The 16,732-nt window shown below is 42.6% G+C and overlaps 1 protein-coding gene across 5 annotated transcripts; it reads left to right on the top strand.

Annotated features, from left to right (window-relative positions):
• The first annotated feature begins 1,559 nt into the window (after positions 1 to 1,559).
• Positions 1,560 to 15,650, top strand: LOC120093108 (dehydrogenase/reductase SDR family member 7-like). 5 transcript variants are annotated; one of them, XM_039113245.2, is made up of 7 exons: positions 1,560 to 2,012; positions 3,945 to 4,097; positions 6,900 to 7,006; positions 7,665 to 7,904; positions 10,465 to 10,503; positions 10,849 to 10,971; positions 11,579 to 15,650. In XM_039113245.2, the coding sequence occupies exons 1-7, from the start codon at positions 1,886 to 1,888 to the stop codon at positions 11,798 to 11,800; spliced, it is 1,011 nt and encodes a 336-aa protein (XP_038969173.1). In that variant the 5' UTR covers positions 1,560 to 1,885; the 3' UTR covers positions 11,801 to 15,650. The 5 variants fall into 5 exon arrangements, with proteins under 5 accessions (XP_038969173.1, XP_038969175.1, XP_038969176.1 ...); XM_039113247.2 differs by having other exon boundaries at positions 1,568 to 2,012; positions 7,665 to 7,751; XM_039113248.2 differs by lacking the exon at positions 10,465 to 10,503 and having other exon boundaries at positions 1,579 to 2,012; positions 7,665 to 7,751.
• Positions 15,651 to 16,732: the final 1,082 nt, after the last annotated feature.

Raw genomic sequence — 16,732 nt, 5'->3', positions numbered from 1 at the left:
AGCTCTGAAGCAGGAATTGAAGCAGGAACTGAAGCTTAGGGTGGGGAGTTTGGAAAGTGACCAAGGATATAAGGGGAATCACTAAACTGCACGATATCCTCCTTAAACAAATAGGCAACGGTCTTCCGGAGACATGTTCTTTGAAAAGGTCGAGCCCTTCTCAGGAATCTGCTCAGGGACATCCGGTGTTTGCTCAGGCTGAAACATCCTGTGATTGCTCCCGGAATCTTCCTGGGAGAGACTTTTGTCCAACAATCTCATAATCTTACAGTAGCCACCTTAGGGCTGAGCACCCTGTGACTGCATAGCTCAGAATGGCTCCCTACATCTGGTGCCTCATTATTTGGTGAGAAAGGGAGAAAAAGTTCTTTTTTGAGGGCTTAATTTGCAAAACCAGCCTTGACATAAAAGTGGGTTTAGACATTCCAGCATATAGAGACATTCCAGCATGTAGAGAAATCTGTGTTTGACGATTGTGGTCTGCAAACTGGCACTCTGACCAAGGAAAGAAAGACTCCTGTAGTAACTTTTTCTGTAACAGGAATGTTGCTTTTTTCTTGACTACTTTGAACTACTTTGTAATTAATAACTGAATGTTGGCACCACAGTTAACCAGGAACACCACCATTCTATACTCCACTATCATTTGTACCCTGGTCTCCAGTGGGGAAATTACAATTGACTTTGAAAGAGGCATGAAAAAGGCCTTGTATTGTTATATACCCAACTCCTTCCTTCAACTACTGTAGTCTCTGATATGAGGGCTATCTGTCTCCCTTCCACATTCTGGGTTTTGGTTGTTGGATTTTAAAACCCACCGAGTCCAGTTAATGTTGCTTTCTGCAATGTTGAGTAATATTGTTTGAGCTGACCTTTGTACAAGTGTTAAATAACCAGAGTTACAGTAAGTTTTTTAGGGCAATGGGCAGATCATTCTAGAAGACAGGTTGTACTTTTAAGGTCCTGAAGAAAAACAAAACAAAATAAAACAAAACAAAACAAAATGTACTAGCAAGGCATTCATTTGCCTGCATAACCTATGTTTTGTTTGGTTCATCTAGTTGATAAAGGTTTCCCGTGGGGCGGGGTTGCTGGGAGCAATGGAGTACCTACCCTGCACTGGCAGAATTCCATTTTCTGCAGAGAGTCAAGTGAGTTGAGGGAAAGTGGACTTCGGGCCTTGGCAATGTGGCTGTTTGTCTTCCACCAAGTATAACTAAAGCCTTGAAAAAATTCTCTCTCTCTCTCTCTCTCTCTCTCTCTCTCTCTCTCTCTCTCTCTCTCTCAAAGAGTTTATTCAGGGCATGGGGATGGGAGTCAAGAGGTAGTAGAGGGAGGGGGAGGGGAGGGAAGGGGAAATAGAAGAGAAAAGACGAGTAGTAGAATACTTGGAGAGAGAACGGAGAGGACAGAGCAGGGACAGGAAGGCAAGACCAAGAGAGCACAAAACAATTTTAAATATACTTATTTGGTTGTTTATTTATTTATTCATTCTATATAAGTACACTGTAGCTATCTTCAGACGTATCAGAAGAAGACATCAGATTGCATTATAGATTGTTGTGAGCTATCATGTGGATGCTGGGATTTGAACTAAGGACCTCTGGAAGAGCAGTTATTGCTCTTAACCACTGAGCCATCTCTTCAGCCTTGTTTATTTTTTTGTTCCTATTGCTACATTTTTATTTTTGAAGTACAGTCAGTGTCTATGCCCTCTTGGAACCAGCATACTTCATTCCAAAGTACCTAGGAGGGGCAGCACTTGACAGAGAGCACATGGCACTCCTCACTTGCCTGCACCTGGGTGGAGCCAGAGCCCAGGGCTACATATTTTAGTCCTTGCACCAGCAGCCTCCAGAGCTGTAGTTGTCTTTTCCTAGCTGTGATGGGCTTTGAGTTCTGGATGCTGGCGTTGTGTGCCCTGCTGCTGCTAGTCTTGGGGCTGCTGAGCTTCCTGTGGCTGGATAGTGACCTGACACTGCTGCGGGCTGCTTGGATGGGCCAGTGTCCTGGTGAGAATCTTCTGTGACATTCAGCTGCAAGTGGGAGTCCTGATCTCTGCTGGCTTAGATCCTCCTTGACAGCCACTGATTGTTGAAGCCTCAGTGATCCAGCCTGAGCCTTTCTTAGGGTTAAGGGTTAGGGAGAAAGAGACTGGGTAAAGGGAATAGGCAGATATAAAAGCCTGTCCAGATATAAAAATGGGAAGTTTTATATCTAGGCTGGGAAACCTCTCTAGCAGTTGGTTGCCAAAGCACTCCTAAGAGAGCATCTTTAAGACCTTGTGTCACTGGAACCCCAGAGAGCTAAGACAAAAATACTGTGGGGAACAGTGAGCTCTGTGCCATGCTAAGGTGCCTCTTTACACCAAAAGTGTTTATCTGGGCATTTTCACTCTGCGAGGTTTTGAAGTAGAATCTTAGACAATCCACCTTTTGACTACTCATTGGCCTAAAAGTTCAACATCACAAAAAGACCCAGGTGTTCTTTCTGAGGTAATGTGATTTTTGTGCTCTAGTGGGTAGTCTGCCTAGTGCCTTTTGGTCTTAGTCTTGCTTCTCCATCGAAGAACTAGCATTTCACACCCTCTGATCTTTAATTTAGCCAAAGTTTAGAAGCAGACATTGTCAGTGTATGAGGTCCAAATTGAATTTCTTCCAGGACTCTTAAATGAGACCCATGGAGGTCGTAATCGATGCAAAGGCAAGAGAAGTTTGATCATTCTGACATGTCCGGGTCATCCACTTCAAGCGGAGACAACCTTGAGCAGACTCTAACAGGCAGTTATATACCTTGCAGACAGTTGGAGCAGAATTCAAGCAATGGTAACTAGGCAGGGTACTATCAGTGGGGTGAAATGACCTTGTGGTCCACTAACCATTCCAGGACTTTCCGAGGGGCTCAGATGGGGAGTTACAGGTGGCTTTGTTCAAGAGTTTGGCTTGTAGCTCTTCTAGGAACTAAACTATTTCTACTCCTACTAGAAGGGAGGGGTCTTTCTGTGCGGAGAGGTTTGTGGTGGAATTTTCCCACTGGCCTCAGACTGACCCCAATTCTGGCTGTTTCAAGCGCTCCTTCAAAAACAGGGCAGTCACAGTCAGCAAGTGCATGGCAGGCTCACAGTAGACTTTGGATCCTAAAGATCTCAGTCAAATTTTCCTGGTCTCTTAAGACAAGTACCCAAAGTTTGTGGTGACAGTTGCTTAGAAGTGATAGCTCAGAAGACAACGTTATTCATGCTGAGTGGGTGAAATTGTCTGGGGTAGTGGCAGGGCATGCTGAAACTGATAACATATTTTTGTCTTCCCGCCTCCCTGCGAAACTCACCCCTACAGACCAAAATCTTACTTTTTAGTGTGTCATTTTTAGGGTATAACTTGTGCAATCTTGGCAGCCAGTGCACAGAGAAACAAAACTGGAAGGGACCCAGTTACTTAATCTGAATCTCCCCTTTAAAGGGTAAGAAAGTTGAATCCAAGCAATTAGTTTCTATTTAGAAGCTTTAATTTTCCTTATCAAACACATAGATAAATAAAGTCTTAGAATGAAACCATTCAAGTTAGAATCAAGGCTGGAGATTTTACAAAGAATTATGAAATATTCAAAATATTGGTTGGGTGGAAAACATTTTTTTTTTAAGAAGTCTTAGGAGATTTGAAATATTAAATTTCACACGGTAGGTTTGTCATATTTAATGACATGGTTAAATGATTATTTAGTCTTTTTCTCTTATTTTGTTGTTTGAATCAGTTTCTCTACATGCCTCTAGCTATTCTGGAATTCATTGTGTAGATCAGGCTGGCCTTGAACTCCCAGAGATTCACCTGCTTTTGCCTCCTGGGTGCTGGGATCCCAAGTGTGTGCCACCACATCCCACTGCTGTTTCGCTTCTCCGTGATGTCTGAGCATCACAATCCCAGCCAAGTCTCCTCCTTCCTCCACAGAACAGGCACTGGCTGACAAGGTGGTGTGGATTACTGGAGCATCAAGCGGCATTGGTGAGGAGCTGGCTTTCCAGTTATCTAAACTGGGGGTCTGTCTGGTGCTGTCAGCCCGAAGGGGGCAGGAGCTGGAGCGGGTGAAGAGAAGATGCCTGGGTGAGTCAACTCCTAGCAACCGCCGTGCTTCCTAGCAGTGAGAACCCAGACTTAGTGCAGCTTCGCAAGTGAGGGAAGGAGGGATTGTCCTGCGCAGTTCGCACTGGCTCCGGAGCTTCGCGCATGCGTACTGCCCAGACCTCCTTTTCTGTCACCTCTTAGCAGCCCTGGTTACTTGGCTTTTTGTTCTTTCCAGCCAACCTTCCATTATTGTTTTTATACCAACTTTTGATATTGAGTGGTGAGAAAGCTGGTGCTGGTGGACTTTAATGACTCAGGTCTTTCCTTCAGAACAGGGCCTCATGGGCGCAACTAAGGAAATGTACTTAGGAATGAATTCATTTTGCCTTATGTCATATATTAAAGTTATGGGTGGTGTGTGTGTGTGTGTGTGTGTGTGTGTGTGTGTGTGTGTGTGTGTGTGTGTGTGTGTGTGTGTGTATGGGTGCGTGTGTGTGTGTGTATGCGTGTGTTGTGTTCGGATGGATAAAATGAAAGGAAAGTAATAAAGTTTAAAAATGAACTGTAGGCAATACTTTCTATATTCACACAGTTCTAATCTTGTCACCTTCACTTAATAGACACTTCAGGAGCTGTTTAACATTTATATAGTCTTAAATCTCTGTCTCTCTGTGTACATGCACACACACACACACACACACACACACACACACACACACACACGAGTGTGCTTCTTTATGTGTTATCTCTGTCTGCTATTCTTTCATTATCTTTTGCTTTGCTGACTACATTCACCCAGGGATATAAAAGATACAAGAGTCTTTGCCCCATCTCAGCAGTCACAGGCTCTCTTCATGATGCCACTTGTGTTTTAGTTCTATTCTTTTTTGAAATGGCCATTGGTCCTCCACCACAGAGATCTGTAACGCCTGCTTAATAAGCCTGTCAGCAATGCTGAGCTGTGAGGACCCCTGGCTCCCATTTCTCTGTGTGGTCACTGGTACAAGACTTGCCAGGTTTTTAGTCACGTTCTTTCTTGTCTTTGCCCACAAAGGCAAAGAACACGCTCCTCTCCCAGTCTCTGTATTTGCTGTTTTTTTTTTAACTGTTTCTTATTTTATATTAAAAATCCCAGAATAATCCAATTCAGTTATTCCTCTGGTGATCAAAAGTAGAACGAATCGATTATGTCTCAATGTCTTTAAGTACGAATGATCTGAAGGACTGCACGTCTTTCCTTATTTACTGTGTGGAATTCTTGGTCTTGGGGAAGAAGCTTCTACCCATCGTCCCCTACTGGCCTTCTCAGCTTCTTACTGATTTATAGTATAGCCCCCCCCCCCATCACCTGCTCTTTAGTGTTTCAAGACAGAGTTTCTCTGTATAGCCCTTACTGTCCTGGATCTCAATGTACAGAGTGGTCTGGCATTGAACTTAGAAATCCACCTGCCTCTGCCTCCTAAGTGCTGGGATTAAAGACATGGGCCACCACAGCACAAATCATCCCCTATAAATTCTTAGGATTGATCTCTTGATCACGTTTCGCATGTTGTGGTAATGGTTTCTTCAGGATTCTCTCTTTCGTCCGTCTCTCTTTCTTTCTTCCTCTCTTTCTTTCTTCCTCTCTTTCTTTCTTCCTCTCTTTCTTCCTTCCTTTCTTTCTTTCTTTCTTTCTTTCTTTCTTTCTTTCTTTCTTTCTTTCTTTCTTTCATGTTTTGGTGGTACTGTACCCCCCCCACATTGTTTTTTATCAAAATCTCAATTGTTTTATTTTACTAAAGAATCAGGAACCAGATGTTGGGGTGAAAACCTGCTAGCTCAGGGAGACAGAGAAAACTAGCATCTGACTTTCCCCCACAGCTAACTTTGTAAGATCCCCGACCCTCAGTTAGTGGTACTTTGAGAAGGCCCTGAGTGAGACACTGAGATGCAGATAGATGTAAAAGCAAGAGGTTTATGTTCTGGTTCCTCAGGGAAGACCTTCCTCAAGGCAGGTGACTAGAAGGTGATCCGGGTGACTGTTACAAGCAGTTTTCATACTATTTAGGAGCACAGGTTACCTCAGCAAGTTACAGTTCAAACTAATTATATTGACCTTTAAATTTCACTGGCTAACAAGCATGAAGCAGTAAGTTCTGAGACTTTTCTACTCAAGAATGTTCCTGTGAGTGGAGAATGGTACTTGGCGTAGCCTCGATTGGAGATGGGAAGCTAGAACCTGGTCTGGCCTTGCCTTGAGGCTGGCGGGTGTGGGGCTGCGGGTAAGCCCCTAACATCCTTCACTTGACCTTATTTAATCCTGTTTTCAGTCAACAGAAAGGGCTTGGATTAAAGGTGTGCGCTACGTCTGAACTGTGGCCACTTGTTTTTCTAGTGTTCACAGTGTGACCGAATATCCAGGTTTCTCCCTGTGTGAAAGGACAGCTAAGGGCTGGGTGGAGATGGGGATTTAGCACTGTAGAAAAGCACTTCTTAGCTGCTATGAAATCCTGGGTTCAGTTACCAGGCCAAATTATAAATGTTGTATATTAGTGATACTTTGTGAGCATATTTCAAAACAAATGTAACCCTGCTTCTAAATGAGCTGTGGGTTTTTGTTTCTGTTTTGTTTTGTTTTGGTTTTTGTTTTCTTTTTTTTTGGAGTATTTTTAGGGTTTTTTTTTTATTTGTTTTGTTTTGCTGTAGAATAATTTCGATTTTGCCAGAGTTCTTTTTACCAGTCCCACTATGTCTCTCCATGTCTTTTGAAAGGTACAGGAATAGTCTTTATTAGAGCAGGAAATAGTTTGATTGTCTTGTAGAATGGCTTTCTCACTAATGTGCTGATGTGTCTTAACGCAGAGAATGGCAACCTAAAAGAAAAAGACATACTGGTTTTGCCCCTTGACCTGGCTGACACCAGTTCCCATGACATTGCTACCAAAACCGTTCTCCAGGAGTTTGGGAGAGTAAGTAACCATTTTTGTTGATAGAATTTGCATTATATCACTTCTCCAGTTTGTTTAAAATTACCAAAGAGATTCTTATCTGTGATGACTCATTCAAAGCAATTCACATGGGATACATTAGTGGTTCGGGACCATCACGTCCATCAAGCTCTTGATATCTGGGTCTTGGACTTTGGGCCATTAGATTTTTTTGTGTTTTTTTTTTTTTTGATACTATTTAAACTTCTAATTCCTATTGTAGGTAAAAGGGCCAAAATTTCACCACAGCTTTTAAATTTATGCGTTTCAGTGTATTTTGTTAAATATTACTCAAACTGATAAGGAGAATTCTAGTGATTTTTGTCTCCTTCTTTTGTTTGGTTGTGTTTTGTTTTGTTTCAAGATAGGACCTCACTATCTAGCTCTGACTATCTTGGAACACATTGTGTAGACCTGACTGGCCTTGAACCCACAGAGATCTGCTTGCCTCTTCCTCCCAAGTGCTAGGATTCAAGGCATGTATCCCTATACCGGAATTGATTTTATCCTCTTATTGTTGACTTTAGAAATGTAACATTGCTGTACTGATTCATTCAATTAACATCATAACCACTTATCACTCGGAATTGCATTCATAAATTATCTCTAAATAATTTTCTCTCGGATTTTATTTAATTAGATTGACATTCTGGTCAACAATGGTGGAATAGTCCATGCTTCCCTTTTTGAAAATACCAACCTGGATGTCTTCAAGGTGCTGATAGAGGTGAACTACTTTGGGACAGTGTCATTGACCAAGTGTGTTCTACCTCATATGATGGAGAGAAAGCAAGGAAAGATTGTGGTCATGAATAGCCTTGTGGGAATTGTACCCAACCCTCTTTGCAGTGGGTACATTGCTAGCAAATTTGCTCTTCGGGTAAGGCTGCTTCAACTCAGTTTTGTTAGCATTGACTGCAATGGATGTGGGGGATTTGTCCATCATAGGGTGTGGTGGATGGGACTAAGGGACAAGGTGGGGCTGCAGAAAGAGAAGAACTTTGAAAGTACAGGACTAAATGACTAAAAATATTAGAACCCTGCATGCTTATTACTTACTCAATAGATTTTTTGTATTGTGCACCTGCATGAGATGAATCCTGAGGAGAAAGATTATTTTTGCTCTAGCAAGCATATATTATTGTCTTTTGCCCTAGCCCATTGCTAGATTTTCAAGACAAATTTCGAGTCTACCATTTCTTCTCTGCTCTCATTTTAGAGTACCTGATGATTGGTTCTGGGCTCCTAAGGAAACATGGACTCTGTTCATTCTGGCTTAATCGAAAAAAGAAAATTAAGGCAAAGGCTAGGAGAAAAGACTGCTCAGTTTTATCTTATGACTAATGAACATCAGAATAACATGAATTCTTAGGTTGGCTTAATAGTGACACTAACACTGGGAAGTGGTGCCACATATTTTTAATCCCAGCACTTGGGAGGCAGATCTTGTTCAAGGCTAGCATGGTCTACAGAGTAGATTCCTGAATAGCCAGGGCTACACAAGAAAAATCTGTTTTGAAAAAAACCAATGATAAGGCTGGAGATTTAAAAGACACATAAGAAGCAATACTTGCTAATTAAGGTGAGTCTTTTTAAAAATATTTTTATTTATTTTTTGTAATATGTATTTATTTTTATTTATATGAGTATACTACAGCTGTCTTCAGACATACCAGAAGAGAGCATCAGATTCCATTACAGATGGTTGTGAGTCATGATGTGGTTGCTGGGAATTGAACTCAGGACCTCTGGAAGAGCAGTCAGTTCTCTTAACGGCTGTGCCACTTCTCCAGCCCAAGGTGACTCTTCATGTTAGCCTCAACTCTCGTGTTTTCAAGGCTGGCATTGAACTTCTGGTTCTCTTGCCTTCAACCTTCCAAGTGCTGAGATTGTAGGTGTAGTCCAGGACGTGTAGCTTGAAAGAAGTTTTAACAGAAAATTTTACCATTAGAATTGGATGATGTAGTGGTTCAGGTCACCATAGTTTCCTAGAAATTTAAGGTGTGGTAGAAAAGACCCTCCTCTGCTTCACAAAATAGACAAGTACATAGTGACAAATGGCTGCAGCTCAGATACTTTTATCTGATTTAGTTAAGGCCTGTCAATCAACCTTCTATAGAGACAGTCCCTTCTCAGACAGCCAGATGCAGTTGAGTACATTCTTCATCTGTTGGGATTTGACTTATAAGACATGCAGAATATGCTTTGTGAAAACCAGAAGTACTATCTCACCTGTCTTCCAAGGCCCTGTTTTATAACTGTATTTAATGGGTTGGCAATGTGCACCCAGTTGGATGGGCTTGTGAGACGCTGTAGCTAATGAGGGCTGAGAACTGTACCAGGGGTGTGTGTGTGTGTGTGTGTGTGTGTGTGTGTGTGTGTGCACATTTATACACATACACATATATGTACATATATTATGGGTGTGTTTTACTTGATTGTATGTCTACACACCAGGTGTGTACCTGGTCCTTACATAGGACAAAAGAGGATGTTAGATCCTTTGGGACTGAAATTATAGGTGGTTGTGAAGCACCATGTGGATACTGAGAATCCAATCAGGATCTTCTGGAAGAGTGGCCAGGGCTCTTACCCACTGAACTTTCTCTTCAGCTCTAGAGATACAAATTAGAGGGCAACTTGATACTATGTCCATATAGCAAAATAATAGTAGTGGGTTCATTCCCAGTCTAGCTTCTTTTACAGGTCCAATAGAAGGCAATCCCATTGCATTCATTAGTAGCTATGTACTAGTCATCAACCTAAAGTTACTTCATATAAACTAATTCACCAGTATAAAATGGTAATATAAATTGAAAAATGAATATCTATGGTAGTTTTTGTAAAGTTCTGGGAAGTGGTGAATTATTAATCCGTTTCAGATCCTGGTGGGTCACACATGTGCTGCACACAACCAAAAGCTCTGGATTCACTAATGAAAGAGAGACAGACAGACAGACAGACAGACAGACAGACAGACACATGCGCGCACGCACACACACACACACATGCACGCGCGCGTGCCAGCTAATTTTTAATATGCTTTGACTAACTCAATGGTTGGGCACTTCTAAACCTTGCCACAGCTAGCACACCCTCCCCTCTGATATTCCTGGCTTAATTAATCTTCTAAACCTGAAGTTTATCTTTGCAGCCCTGTCACCTTCTAGGCAGTGCTGGTATGGCTGCTTTTCCTTCCCACCTATATTGCTGGATGGTTTCTTTCCTGCAGCTCTTAAATCTGATCCATCTGCCTCTGAGTAAAGCCAGCTAGGGGCAGGGACCCTCAGCATCTATAAATTAGGCTTTTGGGAGTCAAATTAAGACAAAACATTAGAACCAATTCCCATCAGTTTCTGTTCCTGGTTTGTTTGTTTGTTTGTTCTTTTGCCTTTTGCCTTTTCCCCATTTTTTTTAACCTTCACTTTTTATCTATCTAGGGAATGAAGATGCATCTCCACTGCTACCAGGGATCCTCTGTAAATATGCATTTTGTAGAATGGAGAAGTTAGGACAAGACAAGGAGGGGTATACAGGGCTCTTCAGAGATAAGAGGTTCTTGCTTGGTGCTTGCCTGCCACGGAAGCATTGATGGCAGAAGCTACTGCTAGTGTCCTTAGAGCCCCTGAAGTCTGGCTAGATCTGAGAATCCCTGCTTTGGTTGCCTCTGTGTTTATGTTATGGTCCATGTACATAAGGTCCATGTCCTGTGTACACATGCGTGGTCCCTCACTCAAGCATTTTAGAATACAGTTCCTCTAATCAGGAGGAATTGGGATGAAATGAGACCTCTACTTTCTCTTTCTTCTTTTATTGCCTTTTAGGGTTTTGTTGGTGCACTTCGAACTGAACTTTTTGACTATCCAGGTATAAGGTTGTCTACGATTTGCCCAGGACATGTACATTCAAATATTTTCCAGAATTTTATAACTGGAGAGTTCACTAAGGTAAACATTTTTAACTGGAAAATAGCTGGAATGGTTTACTATTAATCCCACAGTGTTGAATGACACAGATGAGTGCTTCTGTCAGAAGTGCTTATGAATTTGTCACATAACCACTCTTGTTAGCCTTGTTAACATTAGCTGGCAATGCTCAGTATCCAGTTTTTATAAGGCTACTAAAATAACTACAGTATCAGTGCCAAGTTGGTCACCCTGTCTATTCTTGTGCACTAACTCTCTAGCTGGTAATAAAGTCCGTTTTTATCTTCTTTTACCTCATCACCACGGATGGGTGGGTTTTCATTTTTGTGAGATTTTCATATGGCTTTTCAAATGCTAACAGTTATTAGGCGCTGTGGCAAAGAACATGAGGAACTTTGATCTTTCTGTTAGCCAGTACAGTCTCTACTAGCCTCTATACGATTCTGATGAGCCTTGGTGAGACATCATGGAAATTTATGACACCCATCAGCACCTGTAGAAACTTGTAATGAGTGCAAGGCTCCACACTGCCTGTGTTTCACTGGTTCCTTCTTAACATAACATTTCTGTAGCAAAGAAAAAAAGCTTGATAAATCTTCAGCATCCTTTTCCTTTCAAACCCTTTTAGACCAGACTGCCTGAAATCCCGCTATTCATGATGGAAACAAGCCGTTGTGTGCAGCTAATCCTTGTCTCCCTGGCCAATGATCTGGAGGAAGTCTGGATAGCTAATCAGCCTGTCTTGCTTCGGGCATATGTGTGGCAGTATGTGCCATTCCGGGACTGGATACTTCAAGGATGCTATGGAAAATATATATCGAAAGCTCTAGGTATAACATGGTATGTGTGACTCACTTGTTTCCAGTAGTTTATGTGCATCTTGCATGCAAATATCAAGTCTTCAAATGCTTTAGGGTCGTTTTTGCTAACTTCCAGACCCAGCTCACAATATGAAAATACATAAAAATGGACTGACCCTGGACTCTGACCTCATAGGTAGCAATGAATATTCTAGTAAGATCACCAGTGGAAGGGGAAGCCCTTGGTCCTGCTAAGACTGAACCCCCAGTGAACGTGATTGTTGGGGGGAGGGCGGCAGTGGGGGGAGGATGGGGAGAGAAACACCCATAAAAAAGGGGAGGGGGAGGGATTAGGGGGATGTTTGCCCGGAAACCGGGAAAGGGAATAACACTCGAAATGTAAATAAGAAACATTCAAGTTAATAAAAAAAAAGGGGGGGGGGACAACAATATCCTTGGCAGGAAATAGGGAGGCAAAGTTTAGAACAGAGGCAGCAGGAACACCCATTCAGAGCCTGCCCAACATGTGGCCCATACATATACAGTCACCCAATTAGACAAGATGGATGAAGTAAAGAAGTGCAGGCTGACAGGAACCGGATGTAGATCTCTCCTGAGAGACACAGCCAGAATACAGCAAATACAGAGGCGAATGCCAGCAGCAAACCACTGAACTGAGAACGGGACCCCCGTTGAAGGAATCAGAGAAAGGACTGGAAGAGCTTGAAGGGGCTCGAGACCCCATATGAACAACAATGCCAAGCAACCAGAGCTTCCAGGGACTAAGCCACTACCTAAAGACTATACATGGACTGACCCTGGACTCTGACCTCATAGGTAGCAATGAATATCCTAGTAAGAGCACCAGTGGAAGGGGAAGCCCTGGGTCCTGCCAAGGCTAGACCTCCAGTGAACGTGATTGTTGGGGGGAGGACGGCAATGGGGGGAGGCTGGGGAAGGGAAGCCCATATAGAAGGGAGGGTTAGGGGGATGTTGGCCCAGAAACCGGGAAGGGAAATAACACTCGAAATGTATATAAGAAATACTCAAGTTAATAAAGATAAAAAAATACATAAAAAATACCAAAAATACATAAGCAGTATCATATCATTCCACGTAACTGACAATTTCCCATCAACTGTCACTGGACTAGGTGTTCTGGGAGGTTCACATGGCAAGCATTGCTTTCTTCTATACTTAGTGACTGAGAGAGTAAGTTTCAGGAAACTCTCTCTCTGCTCCTTCCCATCATGTCCTACCTGGCCTTCCATCTCAGCTCAGGAGTCACTTCCGTGAAGGGACACTTTCCCTCCTTTCTACTTCTCCTAGGGACAGGAGCTCCTCAGCCCTTGATTGTTCAACCTCCAGAACAACCCACTACACTAAGACAATGCACGCATGCACATAGGCACGCATGCATGCACACTTACTGTGCAGTCCTTATTTCTTCTGTCTGGCCCTAAAGCACTCTGCTCAACTCAGATATGAAGGGAACAAGACTGCTTACTACAACGCTGAGTGGGGAATACTACCTGTTTCTAAATAAAAAAGTTTCATGGGTTCATATCACAGCAAATGTAAGGAGTTATTATGGCATCCATGCAGCTACGGTACCAAGAACTGGGTGGGCATAGGCCTGGGAGGTTTAAGAAAAAACACATACTCGGCTCATTTGTGTAAGAGAATGCCAAAGCTTTACTGAGGTTCACAGAATATATACCCCCAAGTCCCCTGAGTGGAAGCACAATGGAAAAATAAGTTTACATTCTCAGCAGGAAGACAGAAACCAGAACCAAGAGCTGACATCAAAGATGTAGGCTCCCAGGTGCCAAACAGAAAGGTCAGGATGTTCCTTTGTTAGGAACAAAAGGCTTCCACATGCAGCAGCAAGGCTCAGCAGAGGACAACCACTTGAGGGGGCCCAGGGGAGTCCTACAGCATTCTAGTTCAATGTCTTGGCCCTGTGGGATGGTTGAGCAGACTTCATGGAAAGCAGCCTGAGTTTTGAATAAAGCTTAAAATCTCTTATCACAGGTGTAAGGCTATTGCTGGGTATTGTTTTCATTGCTGAAGTTGTTCCCTCTGTATACTTTGTGATGAACATTTTCTGAGATTTATTTTTACTTATGTATTTGTATTTTTTATGTGTATGTATCTGTTACCTCTCTGTGGGTGCCTGTGAAGGACAGAAGACTCTCAGGATGCCTGCAGATGGTTGTGAGTCTCCTGATGTAGTTGTTAGGATCCAAACTCAGGTCTTCTGGAAGAACTGCAAGTGTTTAAAGAGTTAGGCTATCTCTCCAGCACATGCTACAACCACTAAAATCCATAGTTGCTTTATTTCTGGGTATGGTGGCATATCCAGTTAATCCCAACACTTGAGGCACAGGCAGTGACACATGGATCCCTATGAATTTGAGACTGGCCTGTTCTACAGTGAGTTTTGAGTTCCAGGATAGCCAGGGATACACAATAAAGAAACCATGTCTTAAAAACAAACAAACAAACAAACAGCTAACTCAAACCAAGCAAACAGGCAAACAACAACAAAGCTGGATAAATAAAAATCACTATATAAGAGGACCATAATATAGATTCTGTAATCTACCAGTAATTAAGCAGTCTGCCCTAATTTTTAGATACCTAATTACTTTTATCCTTCTATGTTGAAGTGAAAATGAATTGGGTAGGGAAAATCCAAGAGTAAACTTTAAGAAAATGCTTAAAGACATTTAGATTATAAAACATTTGCATGCTATCTTAAGATGTAGAGTTTGAAATACCATGAAGAGGGCCTTTTGCTATCTACCAGGTTTCATTGCATCCAGTCATTTATAAGCATTCTAGTTCTGGATCTTGGACATGTGGGATGGTTGAACAGACTTCATGAAAAGCTTCCTGAGTTTTGAGTCAGGGGGATGGCTTAGGAAGCTGCCTGCAGCTCAGTGACAGAGAAGCCCTGGGAAGGAACGATTCTGTAGAAGCGACAGATCAGTACCCTTGGTCAGAGCTGGGCTATCTGGGTTCAAATCCCCGGTACAAGGCCTACTTGTCCATGGCCTTAAGCAGTTCACTATTGGACTCACCATAGGCGATGAGGGTAATAACAAATCATAGAGTTATTATGGGCATTAAGTAAGAATACAGGACAGAAGTACTTCCTAAACAGCCTAGAGTCTTATCAGGGCTATCAGGGCTGCTGATATTTTATTCTCCATTTCAAGCTGAGTTTGGTAGTAGCGAGTGTAGATGACTGGGTTGTTTCCCTGTTGTGACACTTATGAACAGTGATGTGAAGGCAGAAATGTGTTTTGCTCCTTCACACTGGTTTCAGTTCCTCTCAGGGTGTACCCTGGTATTTGCCCTGGAGATTTCATCCTCTAAAGCTTTGTCTTCTTGCTGAACCTCCATTAAGAAGTAGGTCTAATGTAAGTCCTTGGATGTACCACCTTGGGGTGGGTGGGTGGGAGGTAATGGACTTCTCACAGGACTCTGGGAGTTCTAGAGCAAGTAAGTCCATTGACCAGCCTAACTTGGTATCCATCTCAAGGGGAGGCTCCAACGCCTGACACTATTACCAGTGCTATGGTGTGCTTACTGATAGGAGCGTAGCATGGCTGTCTTCTGAGAGGCCTAACAAACAGCTGACTTAGACTTACACTCAACTAGTGGACAGAAGTTGGGAACCACTGTGGTTTCGAAAGAAATTTGACCTCTAAGTCAGGACCCTCCTGCTATAGTTTCCTGAGTGTTGGGATTTTAGGCATCTGATCCTCTATTGTCCTTCATTTTAATCTTTGATTTAACTTTCTCAAGATGAAATAAATAAAAAGTAAAATATTGCCATGAATATTGAAAAAATGGATAATTATACTACATAATTGAATAAAATAACATTTAATTTTGTGTGTGTGTGTCCGCTTATTTTTGCAGACCTGTCGGGTCAATCTCAGTTGTCATGACTTAGATACCACACAGCTTGATTTTTTTTATTTGTGTTGCTTGACCCCTCCCTCCACTCCTCCCAGTGGTTCTACCCCTCCCCTCTACCCTAGATGCATTCCCTCTCTGTCATCTGCCTTTTTTTGAAAAAAAAAAAAAAAAAAGCAGACCTCCTAGCACTATCAACCAAACATGGTATAACAATTTACAGTAAGACTAGGCACAAACCCTCATATCAAAGCTAGATGAGTCAACCCAGTAGGAGCAAAGGAATCCTAAGAGCAGGCAAAAAAGTCAGAGATACCTCTATTCCCAGTGTTAGGAGTCCCACAAAAACACCAAGCTATACAACTATATACACAGAGGATCTAGGTCAGACCTGTGTAAGCTGTGTGATTATTGCTTCAGTTTCTGTGAGCCCCTATGAGCCCGGCTTAGTTGATTCTGTGGGGTTTACTTGTGTCCTCAACACCTCTAGCTCCTACAATCCTTCCTCTCCCTCTTCTCCAGCGTACCTCTGACTCTGCCTAGTGTTTGGTTGTAGGATTTTGCATTTGCACTCATCAGTTGCTGAATGACATGTGTCTGATGACAACTGGGATAAGCTCTGGTGTACAAGTATATGCACAATATCACTAGGAATCATTCCATTGACATTCTTTTATCCAGTCATGTTCGGTTCTACTCTGGGTCTCAGGACTGTCCAGCCTCTCTCGTTTCTGGACATCCAGGCTGTGTCATTTGTGGCATTGGACCTCTCATTGTTTGGTGTACTGGCTGGTTTTGTGTGTCAACTTGGCACAAGCTGGAGTTAATCACAGAGAAAGGAGCCTCCCTTGAGGAAATGCCTCCATGAGATCCAGCTGCAAGGCATTTTCTCAATTAGTGATCGAGGGTGGGAGTGCCCTTTGTGGGTGGTGCCATCCCTGGGCTGGTAGTCTTGGTTTCTATAAGAGAACAAGCTGAGCAAGTCAGGAAAAACAATCCAGTAAGCAACAGCCCTCCATGGCCTCTGCATCAGCTCCTGCCTCCTACCCTGT

Source organism: Rattus norvegicus, chromosome 6, assembly GCF_036323735.1.
Source record: "Rattus norvegicus strain BN/NHsdMcwi chromosome 6, GRCr8, whole genome shotgun sequence".
NCBI lineage: Eukaryota > Metazoa > Chordata > Mammalia > Rodentia > Muridae > Rattus > Rattus norvegicus.
The sequence above is the reverse complement of the archived record's forward strand: the minus strand, read 5'-3'. Positions and strand labels throughout refer to the sequence as shown.

What these genes read in the sequence shown, in the direction of transcription:
- LOC120093108 (XM_039113245.2), top strand. Translation starts at nt 1,886, where the DNA reads ATGGGCTTTGAGTTCTGGATGCTGGCGTTGTGTGCCCTGCTGCTGCTA. An exon ending in TTCTCCAGGAGTTTGGGAGA is followed by an intron (nt 7,007 to 7,664) that starts GTAAGTAACCAT and finishes TTATTTAATTAG; the next exon opens with ATTGACATTCTGGTCAACAA. An exon ending in TAACTGGAGAGTTCACTAAG is followed by an intron (nt 10,972 to 11,578) that starts GTAAACATTTTT and finishes AAACCCTTTTAG; the next exon opens with ACCAGACTGCCTGAAATCCC.